This window comes from Tauraco erythrolophus, chromosome 14 (genome assembly GCF_009769465.1).
Source record: "Tauraco erythrolophus isolate bTauEry1 chromosome 14, bTauEry1.pri, whole genome shotgun sequence".
Classification (NCBI taxonomy): domain Eukaryota; kingdom Metazoa; phylum Chordata; class Aves; order Musophagiformes; family Musophagidae; genus Tauraco; species Tauraco erythrolophus.
Genome location: NC_141478.1, coordinates 10490462 through 10512929, shown reverse-complemented (window position 1 = coordinate 10512929; position 22468 = coordinate 10490462). Strand labels below are relative to the sequence as shown.

At 35.8% G+C, this 22468-nt stretch overlaps 1 protein-coding gene across 1 annotated transcript in view; it reads left to right on the top strand.

The window, feature by feature from the left end:
- Window positions 1-21924, top strand: part of EFL1 (elongation factor like GTPase 1) — an 80047-nt gene extending 58123 nt beyond the window's left edge. Inside the window, exons 18-20 of the mRNA XM_086620164.1 lie at window positions 2550-3553; window positions 8343-8527; window positions 21616-21924. Coding sequence (XP_086476290.1) covers window positions 2550-3553; window positions 8343-8527; window positions 21616-21804 — 1378 coding nt within the window. The 3' untranslated portion in view covers window positions 21805-21924. The remainder of the gene's footprint in view (window positions 1-2549; window positions 3554-8342; window positions 8528-21615) is intronic.
- Window positions 21925-22468: the final 544 nt, after the last annotated feature.

Sequence of the window (22468 nt, the reverse complement as noted above, 5' to 3'; positions counted from 1 at the left end):
ATGTCCATGCAGTCATGTAAGTAATTCATCCTTTAAATCACGCATACTGGAACATGATTTTCATTAATTTTCTTTCTGAATGTAAAGTATAGCAGCATGAAAATGTAACTGCACCACCTTTGCAGGGGTTCAGTGACTTACCTTTATCCAAAAACTGACTTTCTGTTTGTATTCTAAAATAGTTCTATGTAAACATTAATTAGCAGGAATGTTGTATAAATAAAGGTAAATAATGTCTGGGCTTAGAAACAGGTTATTCCAATTACGGTCTTGTTTGCTCCATGTGTTTTAAAAACTGAGCCCAATTCAGATGGCAGTATCAGACGTTATTTTTTTTACCTTCATACCCAAACAATAAAGCAAAACTTATTCTCCATTGATCTGGTGCTAGCTTGTTATGCCACAGGTTGTAATTGTAGCAGTGAGATAATAATCAGTAGAGTATAATTTTTATAGATTTTATAGCGAGGAAAGGTTGTTACAAATCTTTGAGGACATAGGATTACCATTTTACCAGCGATAGGAACCTTTCATTTCCAAGCAAGGCGTTTCCTGAGAGATTTTTCTATGAGACTATTGTTTTCCCCTTCAGATGAGGTGAAAAATACAGGCTGTTTTCCAGGTCTGATGGGAAGCTTTTAACATTCCAGTATCTTCAGCTGATTTAAATCCTGAATGTGTTTGCACATAATCAACATCTTGTTCACTTAATAAACAACCATTTCACACTTTAAAAAAACAAACAGGGGTTTGCCATGGTGGTATTGGCAATTCTCAGCTCCTGTGATTACAGTAAAAAGATAAAATACTATACAGGATATTTTGAAGCATGAAGTTGTACTTGAAAGTAAAAACAGGTGATCCTTTATGCATGAATATGGAGATGATTTTAAATATATGAAAGAGCTAACAAATCTGGCCCTTCCTAGCTGGGTGGTAGAAAACCACGTTGACGTACTCAAAGGTGTGAAGCCTTTAGTTTTAGAGCATTTTAATCATTAGTAATTAATTTTCCTCTTCTTGTGAAATACTATTTAAAGTGTAGTGAAAGTTTTTCTGCAGAGTACTCACTTCAAGACAAATAATTAATAAATACAAATTAATCTTAAAAAAAAATTGCTGTTAGTTAATAGCATTGCTGTGAACAAAATATATCAGTTCTTTAATAATCGCACTTTATCACTTGTATAAATGCCAATACTACAATATTGTTTCAACTTCTGTCATTGTGTTTTATTGTGGTCTGCTGTACTTGGTTTTTCCTAAATACTTTTATTTCTGACACAGGTTTTCTTTCCTGTGTAGCGTATTTCCCAGCTTAGTTTAAAAGAAAAAAGGAAGCTTCTTAGGTTATATCTTTAAACTCTTGACCCAAAAGAATTCCTTCAAAAATTGCTAGCACTGTTGCAAAGCAGACTGTAAATTAGTTACAGTTAAACAGGCTGAATTGCTTTGGTAAGATTTTTTCCTTTCTTCTAGTGTGGAAAAAAACCAAAATCTTCACCTACTGTCTCATACTCAATTTTATTTTGTGCTTTCTGTGGTCCTTTAAAGGCAAAGATTAAATTTACCTTTTCTTACTTAGACCAAAAATAAGATTCATCCACAGCATTAAAAATTTGTTTGTTTTCTTCCATTAGGAAATGTTATTATCTTAAAGAATCTTCCAATATAAACTCTTCTAACAAACTGGAAAGCGTTAAATGACTTGAAATAATAGGGGTTTTGATATAGAATTGATGGTTTAATTTTTGTCTGTAGTTAATGTCATTTTAATTATTTCCCATGGTTTATTTTATGTTTTAGGTTTTTTTATAAAGCTATACTCATATAAGTAACTTTATTTAAAATAAAAAATTAACTCAGTTTTCATTGAAGTGACTGTACAACATAAAGCTATTTGGGCTATATGGGGGAGAGGGATTGTGTTTTACTTTATAGCAGAGAAAAGGCTGCTACTAATGACAGGTGTATACATATCTGGCTTTTTTTCCCTACATTAATGCTGTGTTCAGCTTAGCCAGTGCTGCACCTTTTCAGAGCATCTCGCTGTCAGAACAGCTGTACTGGTTCAAGTAGGGTGTCCATCTTGCTCAGTATCGTGTCTCCAGCAGTGTAGCCTGGAGCAGATGTCTGGGGAAGAGTAAAACCAGACCTCTATTGTATCCTTGAAACATCTGAAGGCTGCTTGCACTTTCATACCTTTGATCATCCTTATTCTCGTTTTCTTCTCGTGCCATTGTGTCTCGTTTGGGGGCAGAGAACAGCACGTAGTTGCCAAGGTGTGGGTGAAGCGGTGACTTTCGCAATGGCACAGCAATACTTCTTATATTTTCTTCAGTTCCTTTCTAATCTTTCTGAAGACATAAGCAATGATTGTGTTTTGGAGTACATAATGCTTTTAAGAGTTTGAAGTGTGTTATCTAGTAATCTGTGTTGCAATCAGATTTATTCATGTAACGTCTGTTACGGCCCTAACTTCTCTCACTCCCCCCGACTTTAAAAATATTTTTTAAATTTTAAACTAATTTTTAAACTTTATTTTGTAGGTTTGCAAAGGTACAGATTAGTGTATCAGCACCTATTATACCATTCCGAGAGACAATAACAAGACCTCCAAAAGTTGATATGGTGAATGAAGAAATAGGAAAACAGCAGAAAGTTGCTGTCATACACCAAACAAAAGAGGACCAGAATAAAATTCCTGAAGGAATTCAGGTCGATTCAGATGGGCTTGTTACAATATCTACTCCAAATAAACAAGCAACTCTCAGCGTAAGAGCAATGCCGCTTCCTGAGGAGGTAACTCGACTTCTTGAAGAAAACAGTGACTTAATACGAACTATGGAGCAGCTCAACACATCTCTGAATGAAGATAAAAAAACCCATGATGTAAGTCAGAAGACTCTTGATAGAATCAAGGAATTCAAACAAAAATTGGAGCAAAATCTGCAAGGAAGAAAATGGAGAAATGCTGTTGATCAGATCTGGTCATTTGGACCACGGAAGTGTGGGCCTAATGTTTTGGTGTATAATTTTGAGGGCTATAAAAGGTCTGTGTGGCAGTGCCTTGGGAACACCGTGAAAGAAGTAAGTAAATACAGAGACTTTGACAACAGCATAGTAAGTGGATTTCAGCTGGCTACACTTTCAGGCCCCATGTGTGAAGAACCCCTCATGGGTGTTTGTTTTACGGTTGAAAAATGGGAGATGAATAAAGTTGGAGAGATGCCGTCAGCTAGTAGTCAGAATTCAGAGGAATGTGATGCCATAGAACGTAAGCAAAATGAAGATACTACTCTAACGAGCAGTTGCACAGATGAAGTTTGCAGTGCCAATGAACACCAGGACAGCAGTCAAAGTGTTACAAAATCACCTGAGAAAATTAGTAAACACAAGGGAGAAGTTTTACTTGCAGATTGTTACGGTCCCTTCTCTGGACAACTCATTGCCACCATGAAGGAAGCTTGTCGTTATGCTTTGCAAGCAAAACCACAGAGGCTTATGGCAGCAATGTACACATGTGAAATTATGGCTACTGCAGAAGTTTTAGGTAAGACAGACAAAATAAACCTTTGCCAAGAATTTGCTTTCTGAGTTCCAAGGTGAGGTTTTATAAGTTAGACTGAATCAGAAGGTATAACTTGATTAAAAGGTTTGTCAGAATTTTTTTGTAGTTCTCCAGTAGATTTATACAATGACTCTCTGATGCCTGTAGTGTCTTATACTATTCTGAAGGAATATTTAGCATTCTTCTTGCTTATCTGAAACATATGCATAAATAGCAATGCGCTTGGGTTCTTTTTGGAAGTGCAAGATATAAAATGTTGCCTTCTTCTGAAATTTTTGTGATGTCAGCTTCAGTAAACATGAGTATCAATACTGTGCCTCATAATTAAGCATTAGTTCTATGAAGAGATGAGAAAACCCATCCTGTTTGTAAAATATGTGCAGAATCTTAGTAAATGCTATTTCAAGATGTTTTAAATGAATGTAATAATCAATATAGAAGTAAAATAAGGAAAAAAAGAATCTTGTTGGTAGGTATTTCAGGGTTTTTTTTAGTAGTGTCTCTATCCTTCTGGTATTCGATTTGCTCACTTTGCAAACCCAGTGCATACCAAATTTGTGTCACTTATATTACCTTGCCACTTACACCTACTTAAACTTGTTTTTATGACCTACTTACAACACCTCTTAACTCACCCTAACATTTGTTCTTGGAGTTTTCCACGGGAGTTGCTTGCAAGCTGAATCTGATCCAATGCACCAAAATTTTCTTTAAAACTAACTTCCATTGCATTTAAGCTATCAGCAAATTTACTTTGACTATACTACTCATGTTAAAAATTATAGTATATACCATATACAATAATTAAAGATTTGGTAGTGGTTGTAAAAATGTCAGCTGTTGAACACACCAGCATAATGAGAGCAGTTATACAAAACAAATTGGTCAGAAGAGCAAAATTTACAATTATATGTAGTGAAAAAAATGCCTTTGAATGAGCAATTGTTTTGTACAGATGGATGAACGTGTCCTTTTCTGGAGGTGCTCTTTAGGAGGCCTGGTAAAAGATGTCCTGCAGTAAGCTTATTAGCACATTACCTTAAGCTGCAACTTACTATGACATAGGACTAATGCATTTTTAAACTATCTTGAATTATTTTTTAACATGTAAGAATGCCTATCAAAATTAGACTTTGTAATGTTATACGTTACTGTTCCAGGAGCACATTAGCACAATACTTCTGAATCTTTATGTCAAACTATAAGCAAGATATCAGTTTTCAAACCACAAAAACACTGTATAAATTGCTGTTTTTGAAAATGCCTATTACCAAAGAAGCATGATTGTTTATAGTGATGTAATTAACATGCATTGGCTCATTAATTATGCCATAAAACCTAATGGAAACATGGCTTTCTAAGGCATATATATATATTTAATGAGTCTAATTTAGGACTCAGACATGCAAGCAAGTTTGTCCAGTCTAATGAATGTGAGTTGTGTGGTAATAACCATGGACATGCACTTAGTTCATTACAAATTCATGAGTTTAATTTTTATTGTGGAAGTTTAAGCTCATAAATTGCATCCTCGTTGTGAGAAGTGAAGAGTATGCATGCTATCCAGTAAGACTTGGCAGTTGACATGTGATAAACAACTGGCTTCTGTAACTTTCTTTCAGTCAGTCTTCCACATATTGATATCCAGTTGTGTTTAATATATCTTCATGTTATCTGCTTGTTTCTAAAACGTTAGCTTCTGAGGAAGCTAGTTCTTCTGTGTTCATTGTCTCACAATATAAAGTTTTTCCATCAGATTTTTCTGACAATGAAAATAAACTGAACTGGAGCTGAGGAGAGGAGCAAGGAGAGAGGAACACGGAAATGTGTCGCAAGCTTAAAGATGTCCGTGTAACAGGTCTTGGGTTTAAACCTGGGTCCCGCATACACCTGATGTTTCCCCGTAGGTTATACTTTGAGCATCTCATTCCTACAGTTAGTTCACTAGAAAAATTCACTTCTACCCACTTGTGGTTTATGGAAGTTCAGTGTAAACTCCCAAAAGCTGAAGAATGTTCTGAACTAGTATCACATGTGTAATTATTATTATTAGCTTTTGCCTGTTGATATTCCTACCTTTTGATCTCCTCTTCTCTCTTTTGTGTTCTGGAGACTGAAAGCTACACTCTTTTCATTTTGCTGATGTCAGTGAAACTTAATTGGGAAAGGACTTTACCAGACTCTAGCTTTTGGGTTTGGATTTTGATAGCAATTCTTATGTCTGTCTTTTTAAAAAAAAAAAAAAAAAAGTTATTAAAATTTTAGATCACAGCATTTTAGGGTGCAATTCACAACAATTCATAGTATTATCTCTGGCTCAGTTGTGTGAGTGAAAACATGAAAATTCCAAAACAGAAGAGCAACTGGTTTATGGTGACCCCTAGACTCTTGAAAATGGTGATCCTATTGTCCATCCACAGTATTTCTTTCCAGTTTGAAGCTTCATTTTTTTCAGTGTGCAGGATACAGAAATTGTTTAGCATTTTGACTTGATGTACTGAAGTATCCTTCAGTAAAGTGGTGAACAGGACTTAAATGTTTTAAGGAATTGGACTTAATACATCTTTAAAGTGAATCTATTGTGCACAGACTTACTCTGTATGTTGTAGCACCTTGAAGCTGTTTTTGAAGTAGTATGTCTTCAAAATAACTATTTTAACTATTTTGAATAGGAAGATCTTACAGTATTTCTTGGTGATTGATGCTGCTAAATCCATTAACTAATTAGTGTGGATGTAGAACCAGTATTTCTTCAGTATACTGCAGACTGCCCTAGTGGTAGAACTGAAGACCTTATATAATTTCTGTGTGATAGCGCTAATTGAGACAATACTCCAGACTACTTGGATGAAATACACGTAGCTAGAAGCCATTTAGTAAACTATAAATTGTCTTCTGGCTTTTATGTTTTCAAAGAGTAATCTTCAGTGAATTACGGCTAGAAAATATGTGCATCTAAAGTGCTTTGTGATAAATGTTACCTTACTTATCTCATTAATATATGTGCAAAGTTTTCTAAGTCCTACTTCAAACAATTAGTAAAATAAATATTTTGAATTGTAACATCAATAACTTATAAAGTGGTTTTGAACTTACTTGCTTTAACAAATGGCTTTAATACATGCTGTTTGGCACATACACATTATGTGTACAGTGACCATCACGTGATGCTCTTTTGCAGTGTGTATGTCTAAGTTTGCATTTTAAAGCAGTTACTGAATTGCAATACTGAATTGTAAGCTGTGCTGAGATATGGCCCTGTCCTCTCTGAGAATTTTCTGGGCGCATTGAAATTTCCTTAGACTTGAAATTGCGTAGTTATGTTAACAAAGGCTCTACATGCATGGCAAACTCAGGGACTTATCTTCAGAATGCCTTAATCTTTTTGCGATTTTAAATAGAGAATCTTAAGTATTTCCTCAATTTCCTCATGAGCAGTAAGTAGATTATTGTGCATAGTAAAGGTGAAGTTCAGTCGGTGGAACAGCAAGGAGGTCCTGGTAAGGGCACAAGCAGATAAAATTACCAGTGATGGCAGAAAGAACACTTCAACCCAGGTTTCCTTACAGAACGATAGACTCTGAAATGATTGGTGCTAAACTGATGCTTCGTTACCTGCATCTGACAGGAAGATGTAACTTTACTAACTGTGTGCTTGTGCTGAATTTCCTGAACAAGGACCAGATTTAGTATTGAAAAAATAAAGGCAAATAAACCCACTCCAACATTTCCTCTGGTAGATATCTTTCTGTCAAGTCAGAATAGGTGGTATGTATTATGTATATTTCTAATTATTTCCAGTAAGAGCTGGTTTTGCCCAGCTGTTTAAGATGTAGCAGTACACATTCATGTTTTTTCAGTGCCATATAATATAAAATATTTGAAACGACTTGTTCTTCACTGCAAGGTACTTTTAAAGTTAATTTGTGTGTCTAATGCCTACTATTCACATTCGTAAATGAAGGTATTCCAAAAACATTTTTTCAGTGATAGGTTTTCTTGTGTTTTTGTTGTCTTGATCAACACAAATGTATTTGCTAGTTTTTGTCTATATAATACTTAGCCCATATGTTTGCAAAAACATTTAAAAAAAACTCGCCTACTGTAAAGTCAAACATGGCTGTTTTCTCAGCTACTTTAATGATATATACACTGTATTTCGATGGATTGAATACTAATTTGGGAAAGAAAAATAAAAATTATCCATGACTAAGTTAAGGCTGAATTAATTAAAAACTAATTGAACATATTAAACATAATAAATATGCAGTATTTCAGATAAACAAGTTTTCTGTGATTAGAATAGCTGCAGTGTCTAGGACAAGTACTGCATAGGGATACGGTGATCCAAACAAATTTTTAAAGGTAGCTAAAATACGATGCCTGAAACACAGTAATATTCCTTAGTAATGTTTCTCAAATATTTGATTGTATGAAATAAAGCAAGTTAGGCATGGAAACCAACAAACTGCCATTTAAAAAATAGCTCTATGATGATATAAAACGCACCTAGTGCAAGCATTTTCTGGATCCATACAGTAGTAGTAATTTATTAAATGTTACTCGTGATTCTGCACATGGTACTGGCAGAATTTGTTGTTTTGTATTTAATTGGTCCACTTAATTGATCCACTTACAGGGAAGAATTTTAGCCAAAGAAATTATGTATTTTACTTAATGCTGAAGTTTTCTAAATAAATATTTATATGTTTCTCTTCATGATGCATTATATAAATATATTGGTAAGTTCATCAAAATTGTGTCTTTGCAGGTCGTGTTTATGCTGTCCTGTCCAAAAGAGAAGGCAGAGTGTTACAAGAGGAGATGAAAGAGGGGACGGATGTGTTTATTATTAAGGCAGTCCTGCCAGTAGCAGAAAGCTTTGGTTTTGCTGATGAAATCAGGAAAAGAACTAGTGGCCTGGCCAGTCCGCAGCTGGTGTTCAGCCACTGGGAGGTAAAAATATCTATTCGCTCCATCTGTTTTGGTGATCTATTTCCTGTAGATGTGGCAGACTGGAATAATAAGCAGAAAAGGTTAAGTTTTGGTCAAGACATTTGATTAATTCCTTTCTGAAATGAAAAGGAAAAAAGTAGCTTTATATTAGTCTTACTTGCTTGTATAGATATACTGTTCAGAAACGTATTTATATTTTGTTTAGATGGAATGCTTTTTTTATTACAGTAGAAAGTAAGTCCTTCACAAATGAAACTGATTCTTCATAAATGTGTTTTCCTGACTTTTATGTGCCTTTTTACTGAGTTCTCTGGTAAATTTGTTTGGGGAATGGAAAAAATAAAACCACAAAAAAACCCAACCTACCACTAATAGAAAATGTAACAACAAATCTGATGCTAATGAAAGTATGAAAGTTAATCTTTTAGGGGTTAGCAGACACCTAGGTATTTTTTTTGTCCTTTTGTATTCCAAGTCAACATGTATTTTCATACTTAAAGGCAGAAGGAATGGATTTCATTCTGTCAAAATGAAGTCTGGTGATATTAAGTGGAAGTGTCCTCAAAATAATTTTCTTTGGTCGTCTTTGTCGCTTAAAGAAATGAAGAGGTGAAAGTGAAGGTGTAAAGGAAACATGCAAGTGGGAAAGCTGATAAGGAGTGTCATCAGCTGAGAGTGAACTGTATTTTGTTCCTATGATGTGGACAGTAGATCTTCAAAGAGAAATATAAAAAGCTATAAATCAGAGTTCTTTGTTCAAGACAAACAAACCTGTATTGTAGGGCTCCTCAGAAGACTCCATGGAAGGGTTCAAGGGCAAGAGTCAGTGGGTATAAGCTTTTCACATGAAATTTTTAAAATAACTTAAAAAATCCACATAGAAAAACCTAGACTTTAAGTCAGATGTTCCTTTATTTGGTCTTAAGAACATAGAAGCTAATGAAGTAAATGGATTAGAAAGGCTTTTGTTTGTTTGTTTCTGTTTCATCTTCTGATTTATTTTATGGTCTCAAATGTCAAGTCTCTGTGTACAAACAACTGCAGATTTTTGAGGTCAGTAATACTCCATGCAGTTGCCAGCCAAAGCCCATTTACCACTGTTTCTCTCTGAAGTATATGCTGGTTTTTCATAAGGTGTGGATTCTTCCTCATTTCCTGTAGCTAAATTGTCCTAGTAGGTAGGATCTTAAATGCTTCACTAGCAGTATTTCTTTGTTAGTAATTGTTGTAACTGCCTCAGGAGTTTTATGTGGATGCTTATGGAAAAGGAGGATCTCTGCAAACCAGCCGAGTCATGTGCTATCAAAAGCACTTGGAAAAGTACGTTATGTCTTCCTTGGCAGTGGTACCTTACTGGTGTAGGAAAACGCAGTGGACCAGGGGCTTATCTCTCCTCCCTCAATATTAGTACTGATTCATTTAATCTTCTTGTAGCTAAGTCTGACTTCACAGAGAGCCATGGAAGGGAAAAAAGAGCTGCACTGAATGAAAAAGCGGGGGGGTGGGGAGCAACACCTCATAGATGGTGTATGCACAAAAAAGTAGATAATGCAACAACTTTTTGCTTATAGGGGTCTAGGGGTAAGCCAGTAACAGATTAGGTACCTCAGACCAATGAGTGTTGGCAGTATTGCTTACAGTAGTTTTGTCAGTTTGGGATGTTCTTATCTGAAGTGCAGCTGGTGAGGTTTTGTGGCTTAACTGGTCTTTTGTCTGAACAGCCTCTGATATCAGTGCCCTAAAGGAACATCAGTCAGAAGGATGTTAATTCCAGCTAACCATTGTTTTGTGCCAGTTTCTTTAGGATTTGTAGCTACTGTGCTCCAATACTAAGCAAAAACATCAGCTCGTCGTCTCTGTGACCTTCCCTTCTATCCCCAAGCCCTGGCGTATGTGTGCACTCTGTCAGACGTCGTGAATGCCACATCAGAAAAAGTTCACACTTAATTACAGATATGCATAGGAGAGGGAGATTTGACCAACTGGCAACACTTTCTAAAATTGACCCTGAGGAGAGATTATAATTACTAGTAGTACGTTAAAACGTAGTGGTAGTAGGAAAAATGATTGTATAAGCCAGTCACCTTTCCACCTGGCAAATCTGTCAGTGGGGAGGGTTGGTTTTTGTCACACTGAAAGTCATGCTCACATATTTTTGTGACAAAATAAGCCTTTTACTAAGCTACTAGCAATGTTGGCTCTGTGCAGCGATGGCAGAGGGAATGCATTCTAATCTCACATCATCAGCAGAATTGCTAAATAAATACAGTTTTCAGAATCTCTAGTGGTAGTATGACAAGCCAGAAAAAATGGGGTTTTGTCTCAGATCACATGGGTAATTTGTAGAGCTTTTCTCTGTTTCTTTTTCTCTGTATATATTCTGCTAAAATCAAAATAAAATCCCCAAATAAATAAAAAAACCCGTAAGGTTTCATCAGATATTAGACATGACTTGGATATTGGTACATTACTGATGAATTATGATGGTATATGTATATACATGATAAACACCAGTGTTTTATTGGAATCCCAATTATTTAATGTATCATTGTGTAAGATAATATGATGTGAACTCTATCTGTGTAATCTTACACTATTTTTTCCTTAGTGCTAAAAATGGAAAGGGAGTGCATTAGCTACTTTTTTTGGTTTTGCATTTCCTATGTTACCAAGTGTATGGTTACTGGTTTAATTGCATACTATCCAAACCCTTTTATGACACTCTGAATTGATTCTGTGTTATTTTCTCAGTGTGCTTGGCTTACTAGTTGAGTACCTGGGACGTGTATTCCTCTACACAAATTCCTTCTAACGTGGTGGTGTTATCTCCATTTTACAGATAGTGAAATAGACACTTTTTGGTATTTTTAAACTTTTAAACACTTAATCTCATGGAAATCACATGCATAAAGTATATTTAAAGAAATGAGGTTTGAATTAATTGTTTTATTATTCTTCTATTTCAGCAATATGATTTATAGACTATAAACACAGGAAGGTCAATGATAGAGCCTACATTTAAATTGAGCCATTTTGGTCCCTGTGGAAATGAAATTACCATATTTTTTTCTTCAGTTAATTAATGTATTTTGTATAATTCAGATTGCTCCAGTCCCAGAGGATGGAGCAATACATGTATCAGGGTCTATCTGGTCAGATACTCCTTTTTTATTCGTTTTTTCTGTCATGCTTATACAATTTATTCTTGCCTGTAGAAGACAGCATCAGATAACCATTAGAGGAAGGTTTCAGTTTAGTCCTAGTTTAAACATATTAATTTTAAAAGTTAGTCAAGTATTTTCCTTTATGATATCCCCAGGCAAATGCTAAGTGTATGGGGTTTGCTTGGCTATATTTTCTTAGATTTCAATATAAACTTTCTTCTGAATTCTTAGTTTAAAATACCGAACTTTGGGATAATTATGAACTACTTGTATTTTTTTTTAATCCTTGAACTAATAATACACCTTCAGTTACTGTGTGTTTTCTCCTGAGCCTGTTTCCTTTGTTCTTTCTTGATTCTTTGCAGTTACATCTTTTGCTCAGTCATGTAATTTTATCTTAATTATAATTATCTTTGAACAAGAAGATATTTGTTATTGCACCATGCTTAGAATAAGGGAGCTCTAATTCCATTTGGGAAAACTGTGTTATTGTGAAAAAATAATGCGTGTGGCTCTATTCAGATGCTGACTGAATTCTCATCAAGTGCGGAAATTGTCAAAGGCATCTACTAGTTTTAAAATTGTGAAATGTGTAGCATTCCTGTTAACTCATATCTTTTAAATTGCGTAATGATTGGTTTTTAGACACACTTGTCTTCTTGGGAGAGGCATGAGTGAACTGTAAACACGTTTAATCCGAATTCTTTTTCAGTATCCCTTCTAAGTAGAACAGTGTCTAGAATGTGCTTTAGGGCTCTGGAGAAAGGTAAGAGAGTGGTAACAATATAAGGCACTCTGAATCTGGAAGTTTTATATTCTGTATTTTAATTCATTCCTTCCAAACCGTAAGTCATTTTACAACTCAGAAGATGAGGGCTTAATATAAAAGTTGCTGGATGAGATTGTTAGGGCTGCATTAGACAGGAAGCAGATTAAGATAATGAGAGACTAAATCTGTGAATCTCTACTAGGTTTGAACTGTAACTTTACACACATCATTGTGCCAGTGACATTTTAGGCATTTAAATGAATTCTAGCAGAACCTTGATGCCTTTCAGATATTGGCCAGGACATCTGAAGCTAATTAAAATAGTAAATAAAAGTGGTAGTGGTGTGTCTTTAATTTTCTTTCTCAGTACGTATTTCTTAAGTAATAGGGAAAAATACAACAGTAGAGCCACACATCTCCTTTCTTTCCAATTCCTGAATTCGTGTTTGCTACTGACTGAAGTTGAGGCTAAAGCTCAGCTGTCACTGACTCAGACACAAATAAGGATGATGCTTTTGAGCCAAAATAAACTGTTATGAGTTTATTTTGTAACAAAATGTGTAAGTGTTCATTATTACAGTATTTATTGGAAGAGGAGTTCTCGTATCTGACTCCAGGCATTTTAAGACCTTGGCTGTGCCCTTTATATATTGTGAATGGGATCCCTGATTTATGAGATACTTTTGGATGCTCGTTTTACTTTGTAGGGAATCTGCACTCCTAAAACATCTCTGTAGGTTAAATGTGTAAAGTTTGACTGTAAGTTATTCTATACTCCCTTAAACCTCTGTCTCTGAAAGAAAACAAAAAGTTATGAATCCGATACTTTTTTGGATTTTTGCTTTTGCAAGATGGCTATGGATATGAAATAACTGAAGTTTTCTGTTGGATTTATAACTTCCATCTTTCTCACTTGCTCTCATTTATTTATTGGTTTATTTTAAATTGTATTTTGCAAAACTTTATAATTTACATTCAAGAACTGTTGAGAGAAAACTAAGGAATACAGAGAAGTAAAATTTGGAAAGTTTTTTCAAGTTAGTAATGAAGAGAGTAATCTGTTTTCATGATTTCTTTTAAATACCTGTATAAAAGTATATATGATAATCCTGAAGATATATTGTGTTTATTTGTTTGATACATAAATTGATCTATAATGATGCAAAGTGGCAGCATTCTGTGAAGCCAGATGTGACTACAAGGTAGTCAAACAATTCATAAAAAGTGAGGCTGTAAATTAGTAGTGGTTTTTTTTTTCTTTTGCAATATGATATAGAGATTAACTATTTATAAAATAAGCAAGCTGGTACACAAAGTATTTGGTCCAATGTGAAAGTTTGTGTTTTAACAAAATAACTGTGACTTGTTTTTATTTTGAGAACATTTATGTGTAGGTGCTTCTGTAAAATTCTTTAGCATATTGTAGATATTTCTCCTCCTACCCTCTGCTGCTTAATCTTCATCCCCAGCATGATATTTTGTACAAGTGCTTCAGTTGCTCAGCACTTCCCACTGTCACTCAGCACTCCTAAGCAGGAAAGGAGGTGGTATCTGCTTTCCACTATGATGGAATGAGTGCAGCAAAATGAAGAAGCTGAATCTGCAGAGAGAATATTCTCTTCCTTTCTGAATAGGAAGGATTTGAGGCCTGTAAAGGCTTACAGAGGAATAAGATACCTGTTACAAAAAGGTTTTTGACTGAATAAAACTGGTAAGACCCCGTAATTGGTTAAACAACAACCAAGAAAAGACACAAACTTGTAGAATCTTTCCTTGAGATTTTAAATTGTGGTTTCTTTCAAGGACAGGCTGAGATCCTGGCTGCTTTGGAAGCAGAATGGCAAAATTACTAGTAAGTTTTACCTATTTTTCAACTGTAAATTGCTGAGCAAAAGTGTTTCAACACTGTAGTAAATCACTTCAAAAATTATATTCATACTGCTCTACATTGCAGGTTATGGCAGCTCCTAGACATGGCTTTAAACTGAAAGAGGGTAGGTTTAGATTAGATATGAGGAAGAAATTTTTAATGACGAGAGTGGCAAAACACTGGAACAGCTTGCCCAGAGGAGCTGTAGATGCCCCATCCCTGGAAGTGGTCAAGGCCAGGTTGGATGAGGCTTTGAGCAACCTGATCTAGTGAAAGGTGTCCCTGCCCGTGGCAGGGAGGTTGGCACTAGATGATCTTTAAGGTCCTTTCCAACCCAAACCATTCTATGATTCTAGGATCATGGTGTTTTACCTGGGGTTGATGGAGAACAACTGTGATGTGGAGATGCTTTTGAAGTTGCCAAATGTCATCTTGCAACACTGCTCTAGGATCTGTGTTTTCTTTCACGTGGAAGTAAGGAATGACTTGGAAAACTACCTGCCCATACAGTCACTGGCACGTGTGTTAGGCGGCAGTGCGCTGCCGTGCTGCCAGCACTGTGTTGTCCTGAATCTGTAGCTGCTGGGGTTAAATACAGAAGTTAGCCAGTCGCTTGTGTACCTCTGCATTACCCTGCGTGCGATTCTCGAGGAAGGCCTTACTTAGAGAGATAATGGATCTTTCTGGATCTGAGGTCACAGGAGGAGTGTAGTCAAGAAATTAGAGCCTCTATCCACTTTTGAGACTCTCATCTCCTGCCCGTCCCTGCTCCACATCCCAAAAATGTTTGAGGTGCTTTTTAGAGCCCACCTCGGTCCACCTGACCTCAGTCTCACCGGGTACCCTGCCGGTGTTCTCTGTTCTGGAAGCATGCTGCCAGTGTCCAAATGGCCTGGCACCCTTTGGTTGTGCTCAGTGTTACAGCATTACGCAAAACCCAGCAGATAAGTTTTTCAAGGTCACGTTTCACATAAACCGCTGCAAAGTTCTATCATTTTGCCTGAAAGGCAGAGGTAATTTCTGTCTCACAGGGCTGCCTCAGACATCTAAGACGTGTATCAACTGCACTCTTTTAGTTGCGTAGTCTGTCATTACTAAGTGATGGACACCATTTGAACTGTGAATGTTCCGGAAGTATCTTTCTAGAGTCAGTTTTTCTAAGGTAGAAAGGATTCTGATACACTGAAGCCTGTATCATCTTTGAAATTGTGCAGGATAGTTCCTTTGAAATTTTTTTTTAAAAACAGCTTCTGGCGTAATGTTTTTCCTGGCATGCTAAGGGCTGCCTGTGGTAGTGCCCAATCACACTGAACTTAGTGCTTCTTCGGATTTCTTATTAAGCAGTTCACAAAGGCCATAACGTGGCTTGCTGGTCTTAAAATCTTCATTGGGCAGTGTAAGACTGCTCTTTCTATTCATGCTCCAACTAAAGCATTTTCCACACTGATGATGTTTGGCTCAAAAGAATTTTTCTGTCCTCACCAGACAGTAAGGACCAGTAGGGGAAATGCTACTAAGAACATGGCTGTATTCCCAGATCTGCCTGACCTTTTGGATGAACTAGGCAGATCCCTTCTGTTTGCTTTTGATGCTTCTCTCAACCTTGCTTTGCATAATTAGGCTGCCTGAGGCAGAGACTGTTTCATACCATCATTTTGTGAAATACACTAGACAATGGGACCCAGATCACTATTGGAGCCATCTGGGTGCCACTGAAATGCAAATAATAAATCATCCTCAAATTAAGGCTTAAAATTCCATGTCCTCTTGAATTGGAAGTGATCTGTTTTAACTCAATCTTATTGGAAAGTTTGATTAGCTTACATAATCATTTGCAGAATTTAGTACACACTGTATTGTCTTTCAGTATTAACAGAGTAGGCTCATAGTATTTGTATTTTTAGGGATTAATTATTACAGATATTCAGATTGTGTCTCTGATTAAAGATGCAGGCATTTATTGTTTGAATAATTCATGTGTAGGTTGTTAGACCAAAAGAAAATGACAGCTGTTTTGCCTATGCTACTCTGAATGCTGTTATTAAACAAGCCTTACGAGACTTCAATGTTTGGGTATATTGGTTTGAATAGTTGTGATATTTAATGAAACATCTTGCTTTAGAATGATTTCATTTTCTCAAGAATACCCTTGCCCTTACAGTATTTGAAGTAATCTATTCACTTCTTTTGAAATACCTAATCCCAGCTGTCTTCATTATAAACACTGTTTTATTTATACCTAGAGCAGGCTCATAGTTCTGCACTGAGCTATGGAACACGCTCTTCAGCGTGTATGTGACTGTTGGTTTTTGTTCTTTTAAATAATATAATGGGATTCTAGTGATTTACTTATAGTTGTACTTTAAACAAATTATGTCACTCAAGACTTTCATAAAGTAGATCAATGAAGATACTGTTAAACAGTACTATTAAGGAACATTTCCATCACTTAAGAATTGCATTTGCAATAACAGATTTTTAAGAATTGCATCAGCTGCTGTGCACTAATTCATTTCACTATATTGCATTTTATATGACAGCATTTAGAGAAAGGACTTGTTCTTTAATAAAGTAAAAGCTAGTCCAGTGATCCACTACACAACCCTTGATTTATAGTTCACTTTTAAAAAGAATGTTTTTTCAGAAGAGTGTGGCGGATGTAGTGTAGAAATACTGGTGGTGTTAACAAGGAAGCAGTAGCTGTCTTGCCACTTTGTCATGCGCCTTTTGGAGGAGTAATGATGTGTTCATTCTGGGCTGTGTGCAGTTAAGGCTGCTCTTGTCCCCATCAGATTATTCTGGTGCTGAATAATAAATAAGCACAGGCCGGTGGCTAGTTTATGCTGTTACAAAGAAGAATTCCCAAGTCTTAGCAAAAGTTCCTTAAGAAAAGATACACTGAATTTTCTAGTTGTCGAGTCACACACAGTATGGTGGTATTTTAAAATATAGTTTACCATAATGCTACAATACCATCATGTCATTTGATTTACAGTATCTTTGTCCTGATATTGGTTCCTCTTGACATCTTTTATCTGCTGAATTTGGGGTATAAACAGTTTGGCTGTGATAATTTTGTCACCCCTGCTCAGTGGTTCCCAGACACAAATGGCACATAGGCAGGATGAGAGAAAGGCAGGCTAAATTTCTAGAGTCACTTAAAAATTTTCAGCTGTGAAAGATATGATATTTTGAATTTCCAGTTCTGTTTTGATGAAGGTTTTTGTTTAGGAGTGTAACTTTTTGAAAAAGCACTATTAAAATGCTATCACATTTCTGTTTTTAAAATGAATCTTAGGCTGTATCTTTTAGTTTCATACTGAAAAGTTAGTGTATTGAAACATCTAAATAATTTTAAATTAAAAGTGACATGCAACGTAGAATAAATAACATTCATGGGTGTCTCTTCTGCTTTGATTCTGTGGATTTTCCAGGATCCACAGTCAATGCTGTTAAATGGCTACATCATATTCCAGAAGGATCGGTCCATTTAGAATTTAATTAATCATTTAGGACTTTATTCAGACAAAAACTCAATTTCTGTCACAGATTCCAGAGTTATCCCTACGTGGTTCCCATGAATACAAACAATAGCTGAGGGTGTAAAAAGCTTCTCAGCTCTGACTTCAGGAAACCCAGACCCACCATTCTGGCAGCTACTTTTGTTAACAAATTGATTGCAATGCTTTTGGAGCATTATATGGAATTTTTTTTTCTTTTTACTTGCTTGAACTGTGTTAACAGAGTATGGGGAATGATGCGTGCCACCTGCTATACGCATTTGCTTTGATTCATTAATATGATGTGAATCGAAGAGGGACGGTCTATTCTGTGCCCTCGCCTTCACTTACAGAATCAAAACTTTTAAAAAAGAAAACTTCTTACTTTTTTGTATTGCTGTGTCAATAACACTTCTGTGTAGTTCTATCAGGGTTATGTTAACATGGCTATTTGCTGAGTTCTTAAAGGAGATGCACAGCTGATGCCCCCAGTTCCAGCTGACTCAGTAGAGCTGGCTTGCTCTTCCTCATTACTTACCATGGTAATGTGTGCCAATACAAATGGTGTGTTGTAATTAGCCCCATCTTTTGCAGTGTGTCCCCACCGTTCAGATAGGTGTGATCCTTGAACAGAAATTTTCAAATGCCACCAAAACTTGCTTTAGAAAGCAATATGCAGTGCCTGAATTATTTAGACAAGTTGGGAAGCAAAGCTAGCTCCTGTGGGTACTGAGGTGGCTTTTGAAACCTAATTTATGTCTCTCTGTGGTGCTGCTCTGTACGAGGTTCACTCAGGATTCCGTAGCCCCGTGCTGCAGTTAAGTTTGCAGGTTTACCCTTGCTGGCTACTCAATAGTACATACATTTGAGCCGCCTGTTATGTCGGCTCTCCTGAGAGCTAGAGATACCTGTTGAAGCATGAAGAATTATTATCAGTGGAAAAAGTATCCAGCGCAAAGCTTCGGTTAACATTAGCAGAACAAGTCTTTTATAAATTATTGAAAGAGCCAGGCTGGCAAACCTGGGGGTTTTCTCAAGCATCCATCACTCACAGTATCTGAATGTTTACAGGTAGATTAGATCTGTAAGTTCAATTTTGTATGCTTTTGGACTCCTCTGTTGTATTCTGTCTTCAAGAACCACTGTTTCTCTGTGGACATAACTTCTGGGTGTTCAATTTCTTGCTAATATAAAAAAAAAAAAAAAAAACACTTAATCAAAGGGAATAGTAACAGCCTTTTAAGTTACCATAGTTTGTAGCTGAATAATCTTCCTTAACAGTAAAGTCTGGAGAAAATCCATTGAGCATGAATCACCTTTTTTTATTTATGTGTTTGTGGACTTGGAAATTTTTGTTTGTTCAGCTCTTTAGGCAGATCATGAATGGGGAAGTCTCTGGTGTTTTTCCACTGTTAAGATGTTCATACTGAACATCACCGCAACTTCATCAAGTCAACACGCAATTTTTGTCCAAAAGTTGGAAAAAACCCAGTAGTCTTCACTGTCCCTTGTCTTTATTTCTAGTGCATAAAATAATGGTAAAACTTTCAACCCCTTCAAGAGTGGGGACCATTCTTTTTTTATTGATGTAAGCTGTTGAGGAATCACCTTTAAGTTTCTAGGTATTGGTTATAAGGCATTGTGCAAGAGATCAGAATGGGTATGACTCAGGCAGATTCTTCTGTGATTAGACCTTACTTTTATGTTAAAAATAAATGTAGAAACGTTTGGAAAGCTAAGTTTCATACTGTTTATTTCTGAGCTGTGCTTGCTTTTGGTTTTCAGCCAGACAACTCTATAGCGTAGTCATTTCCCACCTAAATAGTTGAGATTGGATGTCACTTTCAGCACATGAGTAATATTCCACTTAATTTACCAGTACTAAGTATATGCTTAACTGTTACAAGGTAGAACTAGTTAGGGGCTTAACATACTGTTTTGCAGGATCGAACCTATAATGTTACCTAATATAAAATAGCCATCTTCTGCCATAGTTATTTTCCTAACTCCCCATAAAGTGTAATTTGTTTGATTGTGTTAGGTGTTATTTAACATGAGGTATTAAATTAGGACTTAACAATTATTGATGTTTCTGGGGAAAATTGTCCATCTTAAGCCATCATTTTTAAATTCCTGTTCTTTCTAGTTTGTGTAACTTCAATGAACTTTAAGAAATATTGCTTGGTTTGAAATACCAGATGGCAAATAAAAGTATTTGTAAGAAGAAAAGGCTTATAAACTAGAAAAGGTTTATAATGCTAAGCCAAAATTGGTAATTTAGGGAAGGTTGTTCCCTCTTTGTCAGTTAGTAATGTTAGTGCTAATATTATATATTTCAGAAATTATTGTCCTCAATGATTGTCATAACTATCATGATTCTTATAGTAACTAATACTTGTGCACACTCCTTTTTCCATGAGGATTTTGTTTAAGAAATGGATACAGTATTACCTTTGGGTTTTTTTTAGTAAAAATACGTTACCTGTACCTGCAACTTGTGAGGAAATCTCCAATCCTTTAAGTAAAAAAAAAAGTATTTTTGAAATTTACAACAGAACCTGAGTAACATAATATGGTCAATTTTATTCCTTCCTGATGCTCATGTTTAGCATTCTTGGAAAATGATCTTGTTATTTTTCACTGTGTTCCTTAATGCTCATTAACTACAGGGTTTTTTACTCTATTTTATGGTTAATTGTCCTCTAATGGGAAGGAAAGTTAAATCTCAGCACTATAACCCTATGTGATTTTGGTTGGTCACCCAGACATCAGTTCACTAGGGAGCATTTCCCATTTTTGATTACACATATGCATGTTATGAGCTTAAGACTTCATGATCACTCTTAATGACTGAGGAGTAATTTCTGGTGCCTGCAACAGTTTTAACAGATGAAGTGGATTCTTAGGAGCTTAAAATTGAAAGAGAGTCCTTTTTCTTTTGGTCTTAAAACATTTACTTGGAAACCTAAAACTTCTTAAAGTGATATGAGATTCACTAACAGTAATGGAATAAATTGTTATCTTTGGCGAACTAGTTAAGCTTTAAGCCCGGAATTTGTGTGAAATCTACATAGTCCAAAGGCAGAAAGTAAATACCTCTTCAGACTTTCTTGGGGAATTAAAAATGCTGTAGGTTTGCTATGCAGGATGAAATGAGGAAAGGTTTTAAAAAATTCATAGGGTAACTACATCTTTGGCATACTCTCTATGGTAGTCTGAGAAGTGCGGGGTGTATAGGATGAACTGGGGATAAAGACACATCCAGTTATTCTTTGATCTTGTGACATCTGAAGTCTCTTCTAGAGGAGGGCCCCTGAGATACTAAGCTGCAAGAACAGCTCTACTAAATATGTTGTTAGCACCAGCAACAATGATTTTTAAACCATCTGTCCAACTCATAGGGACTGAAGAACATAGGGCACAGAACTGAGCACGAACCTTCAGTTCTTAGAAATTCTGATAAAATCATAGTGAGATAATATTCTAAATAAGGAATTCCTTCTTGAAAACTGAGAATTTTCTGAACATTATTTGGCATTGTTTACTGACTGGCAATTAAATTTGCTTTACAAAAAAAAAATCTGTATGCAGATAAATGCAGCTGAATTTGAAAAGCTGTTGTGGGCTTCTTATGGCAAATGCTACAGAGTGTATCTTAACCCTTGTTTTCTGCTTAAATAGCTAATTGCAGACTTTCCAGAAAAGTCTGTATTTCAGAGATTGATTACCTGAAATGTACTAATAAACCTTTGTACTACTTTCCCTTTTTTTTTTTCTTTTTATAGATAATTTCCAGCGACCCATTCTGGGTACCAACCACTGAGGAAGAATATTTGCACTTTGGGGAAAAGGCAGACTCAGAGAACCAGGCCCGCAAGTACATGAATGCAGTAAGAAAGCGAAAGGGACTTTATGTAGAAGAGAAAATCGTGGAGCACGCTGAAAAGCAAAGAACTCTCAGTAGAAATAAGTAGCTGCGTCTGCTTCCTTTCTCTTCTGACTCAGCTAAGTGCGGGTGGATTATTTTCTATGCAGCAGATTGAAAATTTCATCTGGACTTTGTTCTTTGACACCACTTTTCTTATATGCTACAATGTCTGTGGCTTATGTTTTAATAAACTTAAGCCTTTCCAGCTTTTATACAGAGAAAATAGTTTATTTATTTAAATAAAATATAGGAATATTCATTGAAATTGGTCTCAATTTTTAAAACTTACTGCCCTATTGAACTTTCTGTTGCAGGATTAGGAACTCTTAATTTGTGTCTTTCTGATTTATCAGATGTAATTACAGTTAGAGCTGGTTAGCTAGTTTGTTGCAAATAAACTATGCCCTGAATTTAGCTCCTTAATGTTTTTGACTCTGTTTTTCAAATTTATTTTAATTTCTGTAGTGCATTTGTTACTCATGAGTATTTTCCATAGTTACCTATATGAAAATAGATGTAAACCTATTAGGAGTTTCTAAACTATTTGTATTACTTTGTTCCTCATGTAAGCAGTCATCTAAATCAGTAGCATCTTCTTTAAATCAGAGGGCAAAAATAGCACTGGTGAAAGACTAAACGTTGCAAACCAAGAAAGATTTGTCTTTTTCACCTCCTTCAAGCACATCTTATTAAAAAGTTCATATGTTTAT